Here is a 21945-nt window from a genome sequence, read left to right as displayed (position 1 = left end):
CTTTTCACTACCTGAAGGAGTCTCAAAGCAGCTTGCCACCACCTTCCCTTTGTCCCCACAGCAGTCACCATGTGAGGTAGGTGGGTCTGAGAAAGCTCTGACAGAAGTTCTCTATGAGCTTAGCATTATCAGGACTGTGACGAGCCCAACCCAGCTGGCTGCACAGTGGAGTGGGGAATCAAACCCGTTCCTCCAGATTAGAAGCCACCACTCTTAACCACTACACCAAGCTGGCTCTCCCCCTTTCAAATAGCACCCTGGGCTGCCACCAGAGGTAACCCTTAGGCTTGTTTCTTGTCAATACTGTGGCAACTTCACATGGGTCTGTGCTTGGTGGTTTTTCTCAGCACCCCTTACTGTAGGAGAAAAGGCGTATCCAGAGCCTCCTGCTGTCATGTGGCATAAACCAGATTAGCGAAGAGGAATTTAAGTCCTTGCAAAAGAATCAAATGTGGACACTAAGTAAATTACCTCTGGATAGAAAAATTATTGGTTGCAAATGGCTGTTCAAATAAAATGCTGAAGGAAATATAGACTAATACAAAGCCCGTTTCGTAGCAAAAGGTTTTCCCTAGCAACCTGGGACTGATTTTTCTGAAACCTTTGCAGACACTGTTAAATACACCACCATTAGGACTCGTCTAAGGAAAATGCTTGTTGAACACATGGATATGAAAACCATTCCTTGATGAAGAGATGGATTTCAAAAGAAAGGAAAACAGAATCTTGTATGCAAACTGGAAAAGAGTATTTATGGGTTTAAACAACCAGCAAGAATGAAAAATTAGCTGTGCTACTAAAACTTTCAACAAGAGAAGGCAAATATCTGCCTTTATACAAGACTGAAAGATACATTCTACTTTATCTGAGAGATACATTCTAGTTTATGTGGATGATCTGCTTCTGAAGAACATACACGAGATTGCTGAGAACCTGAACAAAGAGATAGAAGTTAAACATCTGGGAGACTGGAGTCATAGAATCAGAGTTGGAAGGGGCCATACAGGCCATCCAGTCCAACCCCCTGCTCAACGCAGGATCAGCCCTAAGCATCCTAAAGCATCCAAGAAAAGTGTGTATCCAACCTTTGCTTGAAGACTGCCAGTGAGGGGGAGCTCACCACCTCCTTAGGCAGCCTATTCCACTGCTGAACTACTCTGACTGTGAAAATGTTTTTCCTTATATCTAGCCTATATCGTTGTACTTGAAGTTTAAACCCAAGTCGTTATCAAGGAATACAAACTGAGAGAACTGAAAATGGAAATTTCCTCTTAAACCAGAAAAATAAAATCATGGACCTTATTGAACCTATAAGCATGCAAAATACTGAGGGAGTAAACACTCCACTTGGTCCAGTTTGCCTCAACCTTCAGAATGGGACATTGCTAAAAACAATTGACAATACAGTGAAGCAATTGGAAAACTTCTCTTTTTAAACACAGCCTCTAGACCTGACATTTCAGTGGCTGTGGGGATTCTGAGCAGAAACACAAATTCACCAGACCATCTTGACTGGAGCGCAGTAAAGAGATAACTAGATACCTAATTAAATCAGCTGACTTGAAACTGGATATATCAGTTTGTGACAACTCAAAACTGATTAGTTAGGGAGAGGCCATGGCTCAGCAGTAGACGATCTGCTTGGCATGCAATAGGTCCCACGTTCAATCCCCAGCATCTCCCATGAAAAGCAACAGGCAGCAACTGATGGGGAAAACCTCCAACCTGCGACCCTGGAGAGATGCTGCAGGTGGGTGAAGGATCCTGTTCGGTATAAGGCAGCTTCATGAGTTCTGCTGTAAGGCGGAGGCCTTCCCCTTGTGCCCTTGGCCTCCTGCTTGTGTCACTGAGCACAATCGTAACACTGGCCTTGCTCTAAGATAAAACAGAAGACCCCCCAAGAAGAATAACATTTGATGAGCAAAATGCCTTTCCTATGCTTAAAATGCTGCTGCAGGGTTTCTTCCCTTCTTTGAAGGGGCCGCCAAAATGGTTTCGCTTTTGCTGCAGGGAGGGCTTAGGCTGGGTTTTGTCAGGAGGTGGGCCAGTTTGCTGGCTCCCTCCTGTGTTAAGAAAACTTCAAACCAGCAGGGGGGAATACATCTGGAGAGAGGGGGTTGTACTGGAACACCCAAATCACATAAGGTGCTTGGTTAGCCAACTGTATGTAATTATGCAAGAACTCTCCCAAATGTATTATTTCCATACTTGGAGAGGAAAGCAGAAATATACAGGAGGGTTAGAATTGTGAAATCACCCCAGGGTGTTTTCTCTAATGGAAGAATTTATCCTGGCCCTTGTCTCCAAGCCCTGCAGCAATCTCTGTTCCAGGGAACTGAGTTTTCCCTCCAATGGATCCTAGGAATAATTTTGGGAACATCCAAGGTGTCAACTGTGGCGGTGCTTTTTTAAAGTTTTGCAGAGCGTCCCAGCTCGAGACCCAAACAATATATTTGTGATTACCACTTCATCAGCTGTGCTATTACCCTCTGTCAGGTGTGCTTCCAAAAAAGAAAACTCAGGCGGCCTCTTGAACAATTTTATTAAAACTAACAGATGCCATAGGACATCGAAGTACAAAATGAGAGCTTTTTTGGAACCGATTCCACGCAGTTCTAGCCCTTGTGGCTGTGTGCTTAATACCATTCACGTAGCAGCTCAGAGAGCTTTCAAGTCATGGAAGACATTTGCAATGATGGGGATGCTTGGAAGCTCCTTCCAGAATTCGGCATGCCCTCTTCCTAGCCCAACTTGTAACCAAGATGGTGCTCTTGTAAGGAGGTGATTACCCACAAGGGCATTCTGGTGCTTAATTCTCCTTCCCCTCTTGGAGTGTACCAAGAGGCCTGCTAGATTGTCTCACCTGTCCTATCAGTGTTTTCTAAATGTTTGCTGAATCAGCCTCATGCATCTCCCCACTTGGGTGCAGTGGAAGAACGAACCTTGTAAGGACGGTGGAGAGCAAAGCAGCTGATCGACTGCAGCCTTCAGCACCCATCGGGATGTGATGAATTAGACGCTGGTATCTGGAAAAGAGAGAGCTCGTTCAGACCCCAACTGCTCAGTGAGGTTGCATCTCCATTGAAGAACTGGCAACAGGCTTAGTGGTTGAAGTGCTAGACCAAGATCCGAGCGATCAAGGTTCAGGTTCCCTACTCTGTCATGAGCCCTGACCTGGACAGCCCAGGCATGGCCAATCTTGGAAGCCAAGCAGTGTTGGCCTTAGTTGGTATTGGGATGGGAGCCCTCCAAGGAACACATGTGCCTCTGTTAACATCTCCCTGCTAGTAGAAGGGGCTGACCTCTTTGCTATGGGATTTAGCGTTGGGGGACAAACTATTTTAAGCCTTTGGAGTTCTTGTTTTATTTGAGCTTGGCTAAGAGGTTGATGTTGGACTCTGCTGAATGTGTTCTTATTTTGCTCCCTTAAAAAAAAAACACACAACCGTAGTACAGCCTTCAATAAAAGAGAGCTTGTTACAAGCTGACGGAACAATTGAATCTGCCCACACATAAACCATCGTTCTAAGGAAAATAATAATCCTTTATTTTAGCCAACGCCAACGGGCACCATGGCTGCAAATGTGTTCCTTCCCATGTAGAAGACAGCAAATGCCTCTTCTAAGAGCATTCAAATCCACCTATCGATCTTTTCGTAATTGCATTAAAAATTAAGCAATATAAACATCTGTTATTGGGAGCCAAAGGAGCTAAAGCTAAAACACTGCAAGTCTGTCATAATAGCACAAGTGTTTGCTGGTTTTTGGCATGTGGAATGCTGGCTGCCTGTAGAAAGAGGGATGGCAGATCTTGTGAATGTGGAGTTACACATGTGGCACCCTGGAGGGGGTAGAGCAGTGGTCCCCAACCTTTTTATCACCGGGGACCACTCAACACCTTTTACTGAGGCCCGGTGTGGGGGGGTAGTTTACTCCTCTACTCTCAACCACTGCCCTAACGCTCTCTGATCGCTATGGTAATGTTTAAACATCCCTTCAAAATAAGATACAGACACGCCACAACAATGAACATAAGGAACATTTTATTTTCATGGAAATTTTAACTCATGACTGACAAATCAATCGGAACCCTGAGCTTGTTTCTCTGCAACAAGATAGTCCCATCTGGGAGTGATGGGAGACAATGACACCCGAAGTGTGTTGTAAAGGGGGGGGGAGAGAAGGTGTCCTTGGCGGCCCACCTCCAATTAGTCGACAGACCACATGTGGTCTGCGGCCCACAGGTTGGGGATCGCTAGGGTAGAAATGCCACGCATTTAATGTGTGGCAAAGCACTTATTCCAAGGCTGCTAGAAGGGAAAGAACATCTTGTCAGTCTGAAGCCACAGAGCAAAGTTTTGGGTCTTATGGCAGCTTTCAGACAACCAAGTTCCATTCCAGGGACAAACTTTTGCGTGCACTAAAATGTGAGTGCAGATGGAAGCTTATGACAGCCAGTTTGGTGTAGTGGTTAGGAGTGCGGACTTCTAATCTGGCATGCCGGGTTCGATTCTGGGCTCCCCCACATGCAGCCAGCTGGGTGACCTTGGGCTCCCCACGGCACTGATAAAACTGTTCTGACCGAGCAGTGATATAGGGCTCTCTTAGCCTCACCCACCCCACAGGGTGTCTGTTGTGGGGAGAGGAAAGGGAAGGTGACTATAAGCCGCTTTGAGCCTCCTTCGGGTAGAGAAAAGCAGCATATAAGAAACAACTCTTCTTCTTCATAACCTGAACTGAACTCTGTGAGGTTAAAGGCTGCCCTGGACTCAAACTTTGCTCTGTGGCTTCAAAACAGCAACCTACCTGAATCATCGGAGTCCCTTTGTCCTTGATGTACAATAAAATCAGAGTCCAGTCACACCTTTAAGACCAACGAAGATTTATTCAGGGTGCGCTCACAGCCTCTAGACCTGACAGGGTGCTCACACCCTGAATAAATCTTTGTTGGTCTTAAAGGTGTGACTGGACTCTGATTTTATTACGGCACATAAACTCCAGCACTGAATATTAAAAACAGAGCACGAATCAATGCACATAGCCTCAGAAACCTGAGCAATCTGTATGCCCTCTCTCCTGTAAACAGACCCCTTGTGCTGCTCATGAGAGTGATAGGAAAGAGTCAGGAGAAAACCTCCTGTAAGTAGTCTTACCTCCTTAATTGGACACGTAGACTTCCTCAGGCCGGCAAGTGTTTCCATGTGCTCACAAAAGCCGTAGGGATCAGGGAGTAAGGCACTGTGGTGATACAGTTCCATGTGTCAGAGGTAGGGTCGTAACAATCCAGCGTTTTGCACCGCTGCGTCCCAAAATAGCCCCCCACCACGTAGAGTTTGTTCCCTGAGGCCAGAGCATGGCAGGACATCCGCTTGGCCGTCATGTCTCCAATCCGCGTCCACTGGTCCGTCTCGCAATCAAAACGGTAGGCGGACGCCGCGGTGAACTCGGTGTCCCCACCCATGATGAAAATTTGGCTGCCGAGGACAGCGGCGGCCGTGTAGCGCCAGGGCTGGGGGCATTGTGCTTTGATCGTCCATCGGTTCTCTGCTGGGTCATAGTGCTGGACTTTGGACACCATGTCTCGATGGATGCTGGTCCCACCAAAGACATAGAGCTTCAGCCTAGCGCTTACCACGGCTGCATTGCTGACCCCGTCCCTCAAAGGGGCAACCATGGTCCATTTGTTGGCAATCGGATCATACTTCTCTACCTGCTTCAGAGAAACAGACGGGGAAGCGGGGAAAACGCCAGCCACTGCTGTGTGGCCACCAACAACATAAAGGCAGTTTTCTAGCTCTGCTGAGCCATGTCCAAAGCGAGCTATAAGCATCGGGGCAGCTTTGGACCACTCCTGGTTAACTGTGTCATAGACCCAGACATCCTTTGACACACCATTTTCTGACCCTCTCCCACCAGTAATGTAGACTTTGCAGCCAATGGCACAAGCACTGAACTCCTTCCTTGGACTCGGAAGGTCCGCCTTCGGAATGATCTCTTTGGCCTTGTGATCTACCTGGTAGACCTTGTCACACATGAACGTCTGGCCACCCAAGATGAGCAATGTGTGGCCAGCTTTGCGGGGCCTGGCACAAGGGCTGGTGACCACCCCGTCATTCTGCAAGATCTTCTTCTTGCACTGAAGGGCCTCATCCATTATTTGCTTGTTCTGTTCCTCGGCAGTGATTAGCTCCTCGTAGGTCATGGCCTCCTTAAGGCAATCGGAAGGCAGCAAGGCCAGGCGCACGTTCTTGAGAAGTTCCGGGAGGAAAGTCTTCCGCTTGTCCAAGTCGTATTTCACCCACTGGATGACAGCTCTGAAGACCTTCTCCTCCTCCTCGGTCTCTAGTTCATCGCTGGAGATCAAGTCCAGCAACGTGTCCTTGGAGAGGGAGTTGAAGTCTTCACTCCCATGGACCATCTCAAAGTTGGACAGACACATCCGGCAAGAAAGCTCGTAGAGCCTCCTGCACTGGTGGGCGTCCGAGAGCATCATCATGCCCAAGCAGTTGGAGGGGTACAAGTTCTTCTCGAGGAATTCCGCGGCCGCATCGCGGACGTCGTGGAACTGCAGCATGTCGCCAGCTTCCAGGAGGGATTCGGCATTCTCCTCATTGATGATGACCTTGGAGGAGTAAGCATAGTCCAGGAGCAGCTCCAACACCTCTGGGTGCAAGCTATCGTGGAAGTTCACCTCGTCATCAAGGCTCTCACGGAGGCCGTTGCTGAACATTGCTTCAAAATACCTGCTAGAGGCAGCCAAGACTGCACGGTGGCACGGAAACGACTTGTTTCCAGCCCAGAGGGTGACGTCAGTAAACATGCAGTGCTTCCTCATGGTGTTTAGGTGAGACAGGATGCAGTCCGGGTGGGACGCCTTGTGGAACAGCAAGATATTCATTGAACCAGTGCTGGTTCGGGATTTACGGTTCTCGTGGACGCTCACCGACATTGTTTATAGGAGTGCTAGCTGCGGAGAAGTGGACAGAAGAAACAAGAAAAGAGGTTCAACTTTAGCAGATAAAGACTGAACATTTACTTCTTGTTTTTTAAGCCCCCAAATTAGCAAAGGGAATAGAGTGGGAATCTATCTCTTGTCCAGCTAAGCAAAATGCTGGCTAGCAATCACTCCATCATATGGCAGGATACAACTGTGGAGGAAAAGGGTGATGAACAACTATCATTGCACTTAGGCAAAGAGTGGCCCATCTAGTCCCATATCCTGTTTCACCCCAATTGCTCCAAAGGGTCAGCAAGCAGGGCTACCTTCCGGAATAAGGACTCAGAGGTTTACGTTCTCGGCATGAGATTCTTCTTAAGTTACTGTCTGGCCACTGTCTCTTCCCTCTCCTCCATAAACCTGTCAAAACCACTTTAAAACAATCTATGAACCACATCCAGTGGCAGAAAATCCCACCCCTTTAAAGTTGGTCTCATGGTTCAGAATTCATATGCTTCCAAGGACTCTGAGAGTCATCAAGAAGGGATGGCTTGCTTCATTTTGAGTTTTTCATTTTGACTTCCCAGTCAGCAAGTAGATAGGTAATTGCATCATTGACCATCTACCAAGCCTGAACAGCCCCACGGCCGGAGGAACCTGGAGCTTGCTGAGAACAGCCAGGGAGAGCCGACCAGCAGATCCACTGGAGCGGCCTGTCAGCGTCGCTGCGGGAAACGGCCTGCTGCAGAGGGACCCTCCTGCAGCCGCCCAAGCAGAGCCGGACTTCAGCCACAGCTGACCGCTGCTACTGTGCCACGCCCACCATCAGCACCGCGGCCACCACGTGAACGGGGCCGGACCCTCTGCTGCGGCTGTTCCACCGCCGAAGGTCGACAGGACGCCATTACCACGCTTCGCCTTCCATTCAAGCCCACAGCTGCCGCCCGATCAGAGCCAGGACCCCGCAGGAACGGAGCCTGGACCTCTACTGATTCCGCCTCGCCATAGCTGCGCCGTGTCCACCACCCGTGCCCAACCACCACCAAACAAAGCCTGACCCTCTGCTGCTGCTGCCTGCCCATCGCCGACCCTGCACTACAGCCGAGCGACAAGGAAAAGAAGCAAACAGAAAAGAAAGAAGAAGGAAAGGAAAAGGAACACTCACCTGCAGAACAATAAAGAAAGAGAAGTACCAAGCCCTGGGGGGGGGGGGGAACGGGACTTGCCATAACTAAACGGAGGGGAGGGGGAGAATAAGGGGAAAACTTCAAACAAACTAAGAGAAGAATCAAGTGGAAACATTGTGGTGTGCACAGAAAAGGGGAGGGGAAAAAAGAGGGGGGGAGGGAAAGAGCAGGGGTGGGGGGGGGAATAGAAAAAGGAGAAAAATTTTTAAAAGGGAGGGAAAGAGACAACAATCTATGCACAGGAATTATAAAAAAGGGAGAAGAATTAACCCCCAACCCTCAACCTAACAACCCATCTGACCATTGACTGACCCCAAATTAAATTAACACCTTACCCATCTACCCATCCGAACAATTATCATCAACTGATCTACCACAACCCCACCATCAATTTAACTATCCCAAACCCACCCAAAACAATTAATTCCACCAATTAATCAACTAAATCCTAAAATTGAACTACCCAAACCCACCCCAAAACAATCAATTCTACCAAACAATCAATTCTATCAACTAATTGAACTACCCAACTATCGCCTGAACTACCCAAGCCACCCCAAATCAATCAACTCCACCAACCAATTGAACTACCCAACTACCAACTGAACCACCCAAACCCACCCCAATCAACCAATTCTAACAACTAATTAATTCAGACCATACCTAACAACCCACCCTCCACTTGCCAAACAACGCTAACTGTCCAACCCAATTCCACCCAACCCACAAACATCCAGTCCCAAATCACAACATGAAATAACACAGAGGCCACACATACACCACACACCCTGGACTGGGCAACCCTTAGGTGCCGCAACAGGCGATCGGGGCTACCCCTCCAGATACACATCCTACACATAGCACATAACTGTCACAATTGGAACTGGGAAGTCCTGAGAGGCTATAAATAGCGATCGGGACCAACCTTCCACAGATACACAAAACCCTACACCTACATTAGAAACCAGCAATAAGCACAGAACCAGGGTGGGCAACAACCCTAGCTAAACCGCAAAACCAAGAACTAAAACCAACAGTGTCCATGGAGCCCATCATATTTGAAAGAACGGAGGAAGGGGAGAAAGCGGGGGCCCTGAAAGGGTCAGGGATCCCAACAATAAGGGGCAGAGGCAGAGACAGCGGATGGCGGCGACCAAGGGACCCGGAAATCAACCATACACGGGCCCCCTCCAGACTCCGCCCCATCCCTCGCGACACTAGGGTGGAGGCAAAGGTGAATAACCCGCCTCTGACACTGGTGCTGTGCAACGCCAGGTCAATAAACAACAAAACCTCTACCCTGCAAAACTATTTTGCAGAGCAAAGAGTGGACCTGGCGTTCGTGACAGAAACCTGGACCAGGAAAGGCGAAACAGTCGCCCTCAAAGATCTAGCCCCTGCCGGGTTTTCTGTCCTCCACCAGTCCCGGACAGCGGGGCGGGGAGGAGGGGTGGCAATCCTGATCCGAGAGGCTTTCTCCTTCAGGGCCCTTCCTGCGCCATCAATACCAGGCATTGAATGTGTTGGCCTCGGATGGGGATCAACCGAGAGCGTGGCCATTTGGTTAGTGTACCGCGCGCCCAATGCACCACCAGATGCCCTGCCTGCCCTGCTAGAGGCGGTGGCGGCCTGGACGCTACAGTTTCCCAGTCTATTAGTCCTGGGGGACTTTAACGTCCATGCTGAGCTGCCGTCTTCTAGAACTGGGCAGGACCTAGTGTCAACCATGGCGACACTAGGGCTCTCGCAGTTTGTTGTTGGCCCCACCCACCAAGCAGGTCACACCCTGGATCTTATTTTCGGCGTAGGTCTGAATGTGGATCTGGTCACGGCAACTGCCGTGCCATGGTCAGACCACTATGCCCTGAAGGCTCGGCTATGGCTACCACTCCCACCTCAGTTGGGCGCCGAGCAAATTTTAGCTCGCCCGCGGAGACTTATGGATCCAATTGGATTCCTGAATGCTCTGCGGGAGCCAATGCCTCCTGGCACTTCTCTCAATGGCCTGGTCAGCGACTGGCATGACAGACTGCTGGCTGCCATTGATGAGATAGCCCCCCGACGCCCTCTCCGGCCCCGTCTCAAGCGGGCCCCTTGGTACACCGAGGAGCTTCGCAACAAGAAACGGGAACTGAGACGGCTAGAGCGAGTTTGGAGGAAGACTCGTGACGAAGCCTCGAGAACATCTTATAGAATGCAGATGAAGGCCTATGAGATGGCGGTGAAGTCAGTGAAACGCAATTTTTACTCGGCTACCATCGCATCCGCAGACTCACGCCCGGCTCAATTGTTTAAGGTAGTTCGGTCTCTTACTGCCCTGGCTGAAGGGCAACAAAACAGTAGCAAATTGGATATCAGCTGTGAGGCATTTGCGAGTCATTTTGCGGATAAAATCTCGACACTCCGCCATGACCTCCCTCCAACCTTAGATACAGAAAGTGAACTAGAGGCCCCTTGGCCGTCTTTGGAGAATACCTTGAGTAACTTCAGACGACTCACGCTGACCGAAGTGGACAGGATACTAGCAACAGCAAGGCCAACCACATGCCCACTAGACCCTTGCCCATCCTGGCTCCTAAGAACAGCGGACATAAGGATAAAGGGCCCCCTCCGGGAGATAATCAATCTATCTCTCACAACGGGAGAATTCCCGGAGGGACTGAAAGAGGCTGTGGTACGCCCACTGCTGAAAAAAACATCCTTAGACCCGCGAGAGCCCAACAACTATCGACCCGTCTCGCATTTAGCGTTTCTGGGGAAGATGATTGAAAGGGCTGTCGCAAACCAACTAACAGAGTACCTGGAAGAAGCTTCGGTCCTAGACCCATCCCAGTCAGGCTTCCGGCCTGGCCATGGGGTAGAGACAGCGCTAGTCGCCCTGACGGATGACCTCCGTCGCCAGTTGGACCGAGGCGGGTCGGCACTGCTGATATTACTAGACCTCTCAGCAGCGTTCGACACAGTCGATCATGAGCTTCTAGCTCGCCGCCTCACCGATGCCGGAATACGAGAGACAGCCCTCCAATGGCTGATCTCCTTCCTCCGGGATCGTGGACAGAGGGTTGCAATTGGAGACAAAACATCAGACCGTCGTCAACTTACTTGTGGAGTCCCACAAGGAGCGGTCCTCTCTCCTATCCTATTCAATATCTTTATGCGCCCTCTCGCACAACTGGTACGGAGGTTTGGGCTGGGTTGTCATCAATATGCCGATGACACCCAGCTCTTCCTCCTGATGGATGGCCGCCCTGACTCCCCCCCAGAAGCATTAGCCAGCTGCCTGGAAGCAGTGACGAGATGGCTGAAGCAGAGTCGTCTGAAGCTCAATCCTTCAAAGACGGAGGTCCTGTGGCTGGGTAGGAAGGGCCCATGCGAGGAAGCGTGCCTGCCTGCCCTGGATGGAGTACAGCTCTCTACGGCTCACTCCGCCAGGAACCTAGGCGTGATTCTGGATACTTCCCTTACAATGGAAGCCCAGATCACAAAGGTAGCGCGGCTGGCATTTTACCATCTCCGCCAAGCCAAACTACTAGCGCCCTACCTGGCCCCGGAACACCTAGCCACAGTGATCCATGCGACGGTCACCTCTAGACTGGACTTCTGTAACTCGCTCTACGCAGGCCTGCCCTTAGCCTTGACCCGGAAACTACAGCTGGTCCAAAACGCAGCGGCCAGGATCCTCACAGCAACACCGTGGAGGTCCCACATCCGGCCCATTCTCCACCAACTGCAGTGGTTGCCAGTTGAATTCCGGATCAGACTAAAGGTTCTGGTAATTACCTTCAAGGCCATTCACAGTCAGGGCCCAGTGTACCTGAGGGACCGCCTCCCTGCCTATGCCCCTAAAAGAGCTCTGCGCTCCACCGCCACCAACCGGCTAATGGTCCCTGGCCCTAAAGAAGTCCGCCTGGTCTCGACCAGGGCCAGAGCATTCTCTGTACTGGCCCCCACCTGGTGGAATGAGCTCCCGGAGGAGATCAGGGCCCTGACGGAGCTTAAACAGTTCCGCAGGGCCTGCAAAAAGGAGCTCCTCCGCCAGGCATTTGGTTGAGACCAGGCACAACCAACAGCGAATGAAGGGCCCCCGCTCCCCCCCTCCCCCCATCTCCCCCCTTCCTCCCAGAACTCCACCAGAGCGCTCTGGACCTGTTGTGGTATTGCACCGTTCCATCGTTATATTATTTTATTATACTGTTATACTGTTACATTATTCTGTTATATGGTTACAACCACTGTTATTATTTACTGTATGTTTTAACGAAGACTGTTTCATGTATCGTTGATTAGTTTTAATGTAAACCGCCCTGAGCCTTCGGGGAGGGCGGTATATAAATCTAAATAAATAAATAAAATAAATAAATAATAAAAATATATTACAATGAGCTTGCAAATTCCGTGTAATATGCCTCGTGAGATTAGCATGCAAAAGACTCCTCCAGAAGATTATGAGCAATCATGTCACTCTTACCTAAGAGATGGGGCAGATTCATTCTGAAGAAGGTAAACAGATGATTCTGCCCCTTGTAATAGACTTTGTGAAGTCAACAGGTAGTTTATAAGAGAGAAGACATTAGGAGGAATACACAATAATTGGCATAACCAAGCATTGTAATCCATGGACATCTGGAGGACCACAGGTTGACTACCCCTGCTCTAAAAGCAGAGCTCTGGGTATTGTTTAATTTTACACAATTTCTCACCAGTGCAAATGCTGCATGAAAACCCAACTCCTTTCCAGGTTAAGGAAAAGATCCAGAAGTTTCTCAAAGACAACTATGACTTGATGGATAGTCTAAATCAGGGGTAGTCAACCTGTGGTCCTCCAGATGTCCATGGACTACAATTCCCATGAGCCCCTGCCAGCATTTGCTGGCAGGGGATCATGGGAATTGTAGTCCATGGACATCTGGAGGACCACAGGTTGACTACCCCTGGTCTAAATGTCTGTGATCGTCCTTGCCTCAAGGGAAGGTCGGCCCAATTCTGAACGGAGAGCCACACTGGCAAGGGAGGTTTAATAATGCTTGCAGAAAATATGAAGATGTGTCCATGTTTTCATTTATCAAGACAACCCTTATAGCTGTTCTGGAAAGGATAATAGGGATGGTTTTCAGGTTCAAGAAAGATTCAAATGTGTAGCCATGTTGGTCTGAAGTAGAATGATAAAATCAAGGTGTGAGCTTTCGAGCGCTTTGTTGGTCTTAAAGATGCTACTGGACATTGATTTTATGTTAAAGAAAGACTGGCTCCAATTCGAGTATTAAAAATCACCCGCTAGGAGTGAACTTTGGGGAAGTTGCTTTTAATTTTACTGAATATTTCACCCAACAAGGCCCAGATATCATTCAATTTGTCAAGCTGCAGGTGGCATATATATGATGATGGGTTCTCCATCTTTGGAAATTTTTAAACAGAGGCTAGATAGCCATCTGATGGAGAGGGGGTTGGACTAGATGACCCATGAGGTCCCTTCCAACTCTATTATTCTATGATTCTATGAATGAAATTATCAAACGAAGCTTCAATGTTGACTTAATTACTAAAATGCTTTAGGATGCTTAGGGCTGATCCTGCGTTGAGCAGGGGGTTGGACTAGATGGGCTGTATGGCCCCTTCCAACTCTATGATTCTATGATTCTATGAAAATGAAATCCTATGCCAAAATCATTTTAGATTCATGGATGAACGATGCCATAGAGATTAGACATGCTAGCTCTACTTGAGAAAGGCTAAAAGGGGCTTTTGATGAACTCTGAAAGAAAGCTAAATAGCAGGAAGAAATTTCCTGGATAAATACCATATCAAAAGGGGATAAGAATGCCTTGGTGTCCTCACAGGTAACCTTTGTCATTCTTAGTAATCAGCTTCAACTTTTCTTTTAGATTCTCTAGCCTGTAATTGATATTAGTTTTCTTAGTGTGCAATAGGGTTGGAGTCTGCCCTATGCCATGGCACATCATTTAATACATCAGAAACTGTGGGAGAGCTTTTTTTTAAAGATTCACAAGCAATTCCTCATTATTTATGACCGAATTCCTAGTTGTTTGGATCACGGTTGGACACAAATGCTTTCTTACTGGGGAAAGATCAATTAAAAGTCGTGTGCCATGCTGTGGGGTGGTTTTATTCCCCTTGGTTGGTTGTAGGAGATTTTGCTGCAGGTTTTTTAAAGTCGGGTTTCATGGGGGAAAGTGGTACTGGTACAGAAGAATGGAAACATCCTTTAGGGGTAATTCCATGTGGGTGGATCACCACTGTTTAGTATTAATCAAAGCTGGAAAATGGGAGGGAACAGAATGTAAATGTTCACCAGTTTTCAGGAAAGACCTCACAAAATTGCAGATCGACATCTCTGGGAGAGCAATCAATACGATAAGCCAAATGCTCCTTAATGCGCCATTTCCCTGTCTACTCAATAATTCTCCCTTGAAAGGGGCATATAAACAATTATATTTTACAAGTTTCTACCGTCAGAGAGCTGCCTGAAGGCTTCCTAGGTGGTATTTCACAGCCTCTTTGTGAATTGTTTTGAGTGCAGAGGAAAGTTCCAGACAGAACCTGAGATAAAAGTATGACCCTCCCTACCCCCAGTTTAACAGAAAAGAGTTGGGACAAGGCACTGATTATCTTGCAAAGGCGAAACACAATTGCCAGTTGTTGTTTTTTTAATAGAAGGTATTTAGCTTAGTTGTTAGTGGGAAGCCTACAAAAGCCAGAGGGTCAATTACTTTTCCTAGATATAATACAACAAAAAGAGATCTAGCCTGTTATCTAAGATTTACTCCCCACCGCTTGGAAGAGAAAGGGAAACTCCATTACAATTAGCACGAAAACAGCTAAGTTCCTTAATCAGCAGCAGGCAGAGGGAGGCTGAATAGATAGCGAAGTTGCAAATTGATAATTAAGTCTGATAGTAACCTAGCTAAGTGTTGCTAATTAATACCGACCAGCAGGAAAGTGGTTTAAGCAATTAGATAAATAATAATTCTAAAACAGAAAATGAAAGCATGGCGCGCATGACTCGCATAGAATGCAAAAACAGGCAAACACAAAGGCTGAGAAAAACCAGATGAACCAATATTTTCATGGGTTCACTTCAAGAAGGACGTAGATAAAATTGAAAGGGTACAGAGGAGAGCGACGAGGATGATCTGGGGCCAAGGGACCAAGCCCTATGAAGATAGGTTGAGGGACTTGGGAATGTTCAGCCTGGAGAAAAGGAGGTTGAGAGGGGACATGATAGCCCTCTTTAAGTATTTGAAAGGTTGTCACTTGGAGGAGGGCAGGATGCTGTTTCCGTTGGCTGCAAAGGACGTGTAGTAATGGGTTTAAACTACAAGCACAATGATATAGGCTAGATATCAGGAAAAAAACCTTCACAGTCAGAGTAGTTCAGCAGTGGAATAGGCTGCCTAAGGAGGTGGTGAGCTCCCCCTCACTGGCAGTCTTCAAGCAAAGGTTGGATACACACTTTTCTTGGATGCTTTAGGATGCTTTGGGCTGGGGGTTGGATTAGATGGCCGGTATGGCTCCTTCCAACTCTATGATTCTATGGGCATATGCCATACACTCAGAGCTCCCATAGGAGGAAGATGTCAGAGCGTGAGAAATAAGGAATGATAAGGCAAGGAAAACAACCGGTATGAGAAAGCCTTTGAACTGGTTTTTCCAACCACTCCTACTTTGCCCATCCCTCACAGGGGAGAGAACAGAGACTTCCTCAACTGAACCTACAAAACAGAGAGAAAAGTAAACAACAAGCAACAATAAAAGCCAAAAAGAACAAAAATAAAAGTGGAACGGGAGAACTAGAATAAATGGATATAACACAAGCAGATAAAAGCTAAACAAAATCAGAGTCCAGGGGCACCTTTAAGATCAACCAAGATTTATTCAAGGCGTGAGCTTTCGAGGGCAAGCACTCTTCCTCAGACTAATAAACTACCATCATAACATCTGATTTAAATAAAAGACAAAGAGAAGGCCGAGGGACACAGGGCTACCTCATAATGTCATGCAATCATGCTCTGGAAACAGAAGATTTCTTGTTTTAAAGGCTATTTATTTCTCTGTGGTAAAGTGAGCAGAGCCCTCAGAGAGTACTTGAGCCATGTTTGGCTTCGTTGGCTCGCGTGGGCTTTTGGCACAAAGATGACTGCAACTTCCAAAAATGCGACCGACTAGGCTTTTTTATATAAAATTGCTGGCTAAGAGACTCTTCTGTTGTTCACTCTTCTGACTGACCTACTTTCTTTGCGAAATGGGCTCCCAGCACAGGACAGGACTCCAGAGCGTAGAGGCCGTCCGATGCCTGCTGGATGTCCACCCCAATCACGGCTTAGCAAACAACTATTTTATCTGAGCATGTTCGGGTGAGCAGGGGAATGCCTGCTGCTTGCTCACAGCTACGTCTAGCAGAAGGAGCGTCAAAAGCTGGCTAGAGGAAAACACATTGCGTTCACAGGATCCTATGAAGCACCGTGTCCAGGTGTCCCCATCTGAAACCAACCTAAGTCCCCCTTTTTCTGTCCCTTGCCAAGACCCCATATAGGAAGGGAGCATTCCCTGAAGGGCCACTACTTTGAACCCCTGGCATTTCCAACTGAGGGTCACCAGGGAAGGGGAAAGAGGATCCTCCATGCCCAGTCAACCACATATTGATTTGGAAGGCACTGCACAGAAGGAGATCCTATCTAGCCTCTGCTCAAAGACGCCTTCCAGTTGAGAGTAGCCCCACAAGTCTCCTCCCATGTGTCATTAATTTGCTCACAAATGAAAATCTGTTGGTGCCACACTACAGTTCCCTGGTTTCCCCATGGCCAAGTTTCAACCTTCAACTCAGTTTACCTCATAGGGCTGAAATCCTTCCCAAGGAGCTCTTAACTAAGCTACCTCCTTCAGACATCAGGTTGGTAGATCCCTCAGGGAAAAGGGGTCCCTTAAAGACCATCATTTACTGAGGAAGAACCTGTCTGAAGGAATGGGCCTTCCTTGGCCGCCCTTTCATAAGGTCTGGCTGTGCTTGAAGGCGTTTTATTCAGCCGTGCATTATTTCCTGTCGCATTTATTTAAACTGTATTCTGCCTTCTCCTCTTCAAGCAGGGGTGTCCAAACTGTGGCTCTCAAGATGTCCATGGACTACAATTACCATGGGTCCCTGCCAGCATGGATATCTTATCTGGAGAGCCACAATTTGGACACCCTTGCCTTAGAGTCGAGGCGGATCACCAGGGAGCCACAAGAAGACAAAAACATGACATTATTTAAGACTTCATTTGGCTAATTTATCTTATTTACCAACAGCCCAAATGGTGGTCTGGTGTTTGTGTGTATATGTTTCATTTACACTACGAGCCACTTTGAGTCACACAAGGTAGTGAGATGACTTAGAAATGGTTTAAATAACTGAAACAAATTCATTATTAAAGATAAAAACAAGCTGGAATAAATTTAAAACCAAGGATTTCCTGACTGAGGAATTGTATCTTTGAATGCATCGGCAATAAGATTCTGAGATCTAGGTCAGGGGTAGTCAACCTGTGGTCCTCCAGATGTCCATGAACTACAATTCCCATGAATCCTGCATGGGAATTGTAGTCCATGAACATCTGGAGGACCACAGGTTGACTACCCCTGCTCGAGGTAACAACTGGATTTGAGTTTTTAACGTCTAGTTGATGAGATTTGTTTTTAAAACCCTTGCAGAGCCCTTGGGGAGGTTAGGATGAAAACATTTAAAATATTCATAGATAAACACTGCCAAACTAACTTGTTTACCAGGCTTCTCTACAGGCCTGTACCCCTGTTGGTGCACAAAAATTGCACACGCCCTGCCCTCCGGCTTCCAGCCTCCCCGAAGAAAACAACCAGCAATGGAAGAAGTGAAGAAGTGAATCGCAAACAGTTTGAGACAGGCAGATCGTCCCTTTCATTTCATTAAGATTTAATATCCCATAATAAGCCATACATCCAAAAGTTCAAGATTTAAATTTTTTTTTAGTAAAATCGAGGTTTGCCACATCAACAACCGTTCTTACACAAACTGCTCAAAAGCAACCGTGATTTTACAATTTAAGGAAAGCATGGTTGTCATGCTACGACTGATTCACGGTGACCCACCCAGAACCACTGGAGTTTCCAGAGTAGAGATGGGGAGAAGGGGTTTGCTGTTGATGTCCTCTGCTCAGCAGCCCTCAACTTTCCTGGTGGTCTTCCACTCAAATATTGACGTCGACCAACTTTGGAAAGCTTCCAAGCTCTGACAAGGTATAAATACCTACACAAGTAATATTTAATGAGTTTAAGACCTTGCTCCTACATATGGAGGGGAAAGGCCAGATCATGCCCAAGTTTAAAGACAAATTGTGAATATTTGGGACAGGATGATTGGCCCTTGCTGGAGTTCAAGAGGAGCAGCCCCTTAGGAAGAGCATATCTGAAGCCTACCAAATTGAATTCAGACTAGGTAGCCAAGTCCACTGTCTGGGTGGGATCCCCTGTTTTCTGGACACCCCTTGCCCCCTCCAACTTCCCCGAATTGGAAGAGTACAATGTCACCCAGAAGTGGCAATACATGCTTTAGCCAGCTGTGATGACCTATTTAAAACCAGACCACAAAATGGGTTGTCCAGGCACTATAAAAGTCACAGTACTTTGTTGGTCAATCAGATCAGCTCTGTCTCTCTCTCTCACTCCACAGAATCATAGAATCACAGAGTTGGAAGGGACCTCCTGGATCATCTAGTCCAACCCCCTGCACTGCGCAGGACACTCACAAACCTATTGCTCACCCACGGTAACCTGCCACCCCCTTGAACCTTCACAGAATCAGAATCATCTCTACAGTGACTCATTTGGCTTCCAAACCCCTTCCATTTGCTGCCACAAGATCTTGCCAAAGCAATTACCCCAACGGGACTTTCAGTCCCCATCTGGTAAAATTTTGTTGTGAATTGCCTGTGTTGCTCACCAATTCCCACCAACTGGAATGTAGCTGGAGGCTACAGATTTTTAAAATTATTTTTTGGGTGAAACTTGCAAGAAGATGAGAAAGGGGAGTCTTGGAGGAATAACTGAAGGATGTTTTCTTTTGCTCTGATGCCTATTGTTGATACACATTCCCAGAAAGAGAGGCCTGGAGGTTTGAAAACCTTAAACTTGGTTGGAATGAAAACAGGTATGCCGCTCCTGGGCAGTCTTCGAACATCAACAAGGAAGGTTTAAAATATTCAACTGCAGTCACCACATAAAACATGTCAAGCAAACAGAACCAATACTTCTAGACCAAAACATAATAAGCAATTAATACAACATAAAGCATCATAAGAGACATAGATAAGTAACTCCCAATACAAACAACATGGCAAGAACCTGTGAAGGAGAGAACAGGATCTTGGTGGAAATCATACACAGAATTTAAGAATTGCTACCATTGTTTGGAGAGCCTCTTGTGGCGCAGAGTGGTAAGGCAGCAGACATGCAGTCTGAAAGCTCTGCCCATGAGGCTGGGAGTTCAATCCCAGCAGCCGGCTCAAGGTTGACTCAGCCTTCCATCCTTCCGAGGTCGGTAAAATGAGTACCTAGCATGCTGCTGGGGGGTAAAACAGTAATGACTGGGGAAGGCACTGGCAAACCACCCCATATTGAGTCTGCCATGAAAATGCTGGAGGGCATCACCCCAAGGGTCAGACATGACTCGGTGCTTGCACAGGGAATACCTTTACCTTTACCATTGTTTGATGCTCTTATCCATTCTACCAAAGCCCCTGCTAGTCCTCAAACATTTTACTAATCCTCCTTGCTCATTCATACATCTGCTTGTGGAACATGGCTCCAGATGAGAAAGAGACACCCCTTGTTAGAAAGATGCCCCCTTTCTGGTTATCTAGCGGCAACCGATTCATCCCAGCCCTGAGGGGCTTTTTACTAAGCGGTCCTACTCACTCACACATTGCCAAGTTGATGTTTGGTTTTTGGCAAGCCAGATGCTCAAGTCATTTCAGGGATAGCAAGAGGAACAGCCCTGGTTTTAGAAGGACTGGATCGGAGAGTTAAAATGCAGCCCAAATACAACAGAGGTCCCATCAATACCTTTCCCATCAAATGTTTTGAGAAAGTGAAGGTGGCCAGATGCCTAGCAAGGTCCCTGAATGGCTACTGGAGATTTGATTATCTGTGCAGATTTGTTAAAAGCTTGCAGTGGATCTTGACTGTAGCATCTCTTGCATGGTCAGATGCGCCTCCTTTACAACAGCTATCTTGTGGTTGCGCCATAATTCCGAAGGTGCTCGCAGGCTCAGAAAGGTTGGGGATAGAATCATAGAATCATAGAGTTGGAAGGGGCCATACAGGCCATGTAGTCCAACTCCCTGCTCAACGCAGGATCAGCCCTAAGCATCCTAAAGCATCCAAGAAAAGTGTGTATCCAAACTTTGCTTGAAGACTGCCAGTGAGGGGGAGCTCACCACCTCCTTAGGCAGCCTATTCCACTGCTAAACTACTCTATGAAAATTTTTTTCCTGATATCTAGCCTATATCGTTGTACTTGAAGTTTAAACCCATTACTGCGTGTCCTCTCCTCTGCAGCCAACAGAAACAACATCCTGCCCTCCTCCAAGTGACAACATTTCAAATACTTAAAGACGGCTATCATGTCCCCTCTCAACCTCCTTTTCTCCAGGCTGAACATTCCCAAGTCCCTCAACCTATCTTCATAGGGCTTGGTCCCTTGGCCCCAGATCATCTTCGTCGCTCTCCTCTGAACCCTTTCAATTTTAACTACATCCGTCTTAAAGTGAGGCCTCCAGAACTGCACACAGTACTCCAGGTGTGGTCTGACCAGTGCCGTATACAATGGGACTATGACATCTTGTGATTTTGATGTGATGCCTCTGTTGATACAGCCCAAAATGGCATTTGCATTTTTTACCGCTGCATCACACTGCCTGCTCATGTTTAGTTTACAATCCACAAGTACCCCGAGGTCTCGTTCACACACAGTGTTACCGAGAAGCATATCCCCCATCCAGTAGGCATGCTTTTCATTTTTCTGACCCAGATGCAGAACTTTACACTTATCTTTATTAAATTGCATCTTGTTCTCATTTGCCCATTTTTCCATTGTGTTCAGATCTCGTTGAACTCTGTCTCTATCTTCCGGAGTATTTGCCAGTCCTCCCAATTTGGTGTCATCTGCAAACTTGATGAGTAGTCCCTCCACCCCCTCATCTAGATCATTAATAAATATGTTAAAAAGTACCGGGCCAAGCACCGAGCCCTGAGGTACCCCGCTACTCACCTCTCTCCAGTCTGATGAAACACCATTGACAACAACTCTTTGAGTGCGGTTCTCTAACCAATTCCCTATCCACCTAACTATCTGAAAATCCAGATTGCAGTCCTTCAACTTATCCATCAGAACATCATGGGGAACCTTGTCAAAAGCTTTGCTAAAATCCAAGTAAATGACATCAACCGAATTTCCCCGATCCAGCAAACCTGTTACTTGGTCAAAAAAGAAAACTAGGTTGGTCTGGCAGGACCTATTGGAGACAAATCCATGCTGACTTCCATGGATCACCAAATTGTCCTCCAGGTGTTTGCAGATCGCTCCTTTTAATATCTGCTCCATTATCTTCCCCACAACAGAGGTCAGACTCACTGGTCTGTAGTTTCCCGGGTCACCCTTCCTCCCTTTTTTGAAGATTGGAATAACGTTTGCTCTCTTCCAGTCCTCCAGGACATCTCCAGTACTTAAAGAGGTTCCGAAGATGATGGACAAGGGCTGTGCAAGTTCTCTGGAAAGTTCTTTGAGTACTCTCGG

At 47.3% G+C, this 21945-nt stretch overlaps 1 protein-coding gene across 5 annotated transcripts in view; it reads right to left on the bottom strand.

Annotated features, from left to right (window-relative positions):
- Positions 1–2525: 2525 nt before the first annotated feature.
- The window catches only part of KLHL25 (kelch like family member 25), a 33076-nt gene continuing 13656 nt past the window's right edge, over positions 2526–21945 (bottom strand). For 4 of the 5 annotated variants that reach the window (XM_077317447.1, XM_077317446.1, XM_077317450.1 and 1 more), the window contains 2 exons: positions 5153–6966; positions 2526–3026 (listed from right to left, as the gene is read on the bottom strand). In XM_077317447.1, coding sequence (XP_077173562.1) covers positions 5179–6948 — 1770 coding nt within the window. In that variant the 5' untranslated portion in view covers positions 6949–6966 and the 3' untranslated portion in view covers positions 2526–3026; positions 5153–5178. The remainder of the gene's footprint in view (positions 3027–5152; positions 6967–21945) is intronic. The other variant, XM_077317448.1, reaches the window with a different exon arrangement.

This window comes from Paroedura picta, chromosome 18 (assembly GCF_049243985.1).
Source record: "Paroedura picta isolate Pp20150507F chromosome 18, Ppicta_v3.0, whole genome shotgun sequence".
Taxonomy (NCBI): domain Eukaryota; kingdom Metazoa; phylum Chordata; class Lepidosauria; order Squamata; family Gekkonidae; genus Paroedura; species Paroedura picta.
The sequence above is the reverse complement of the archived record's forward strand: the minus strand, read 5'-3'. Positions and strand labels throughout refer to the sequence as shown.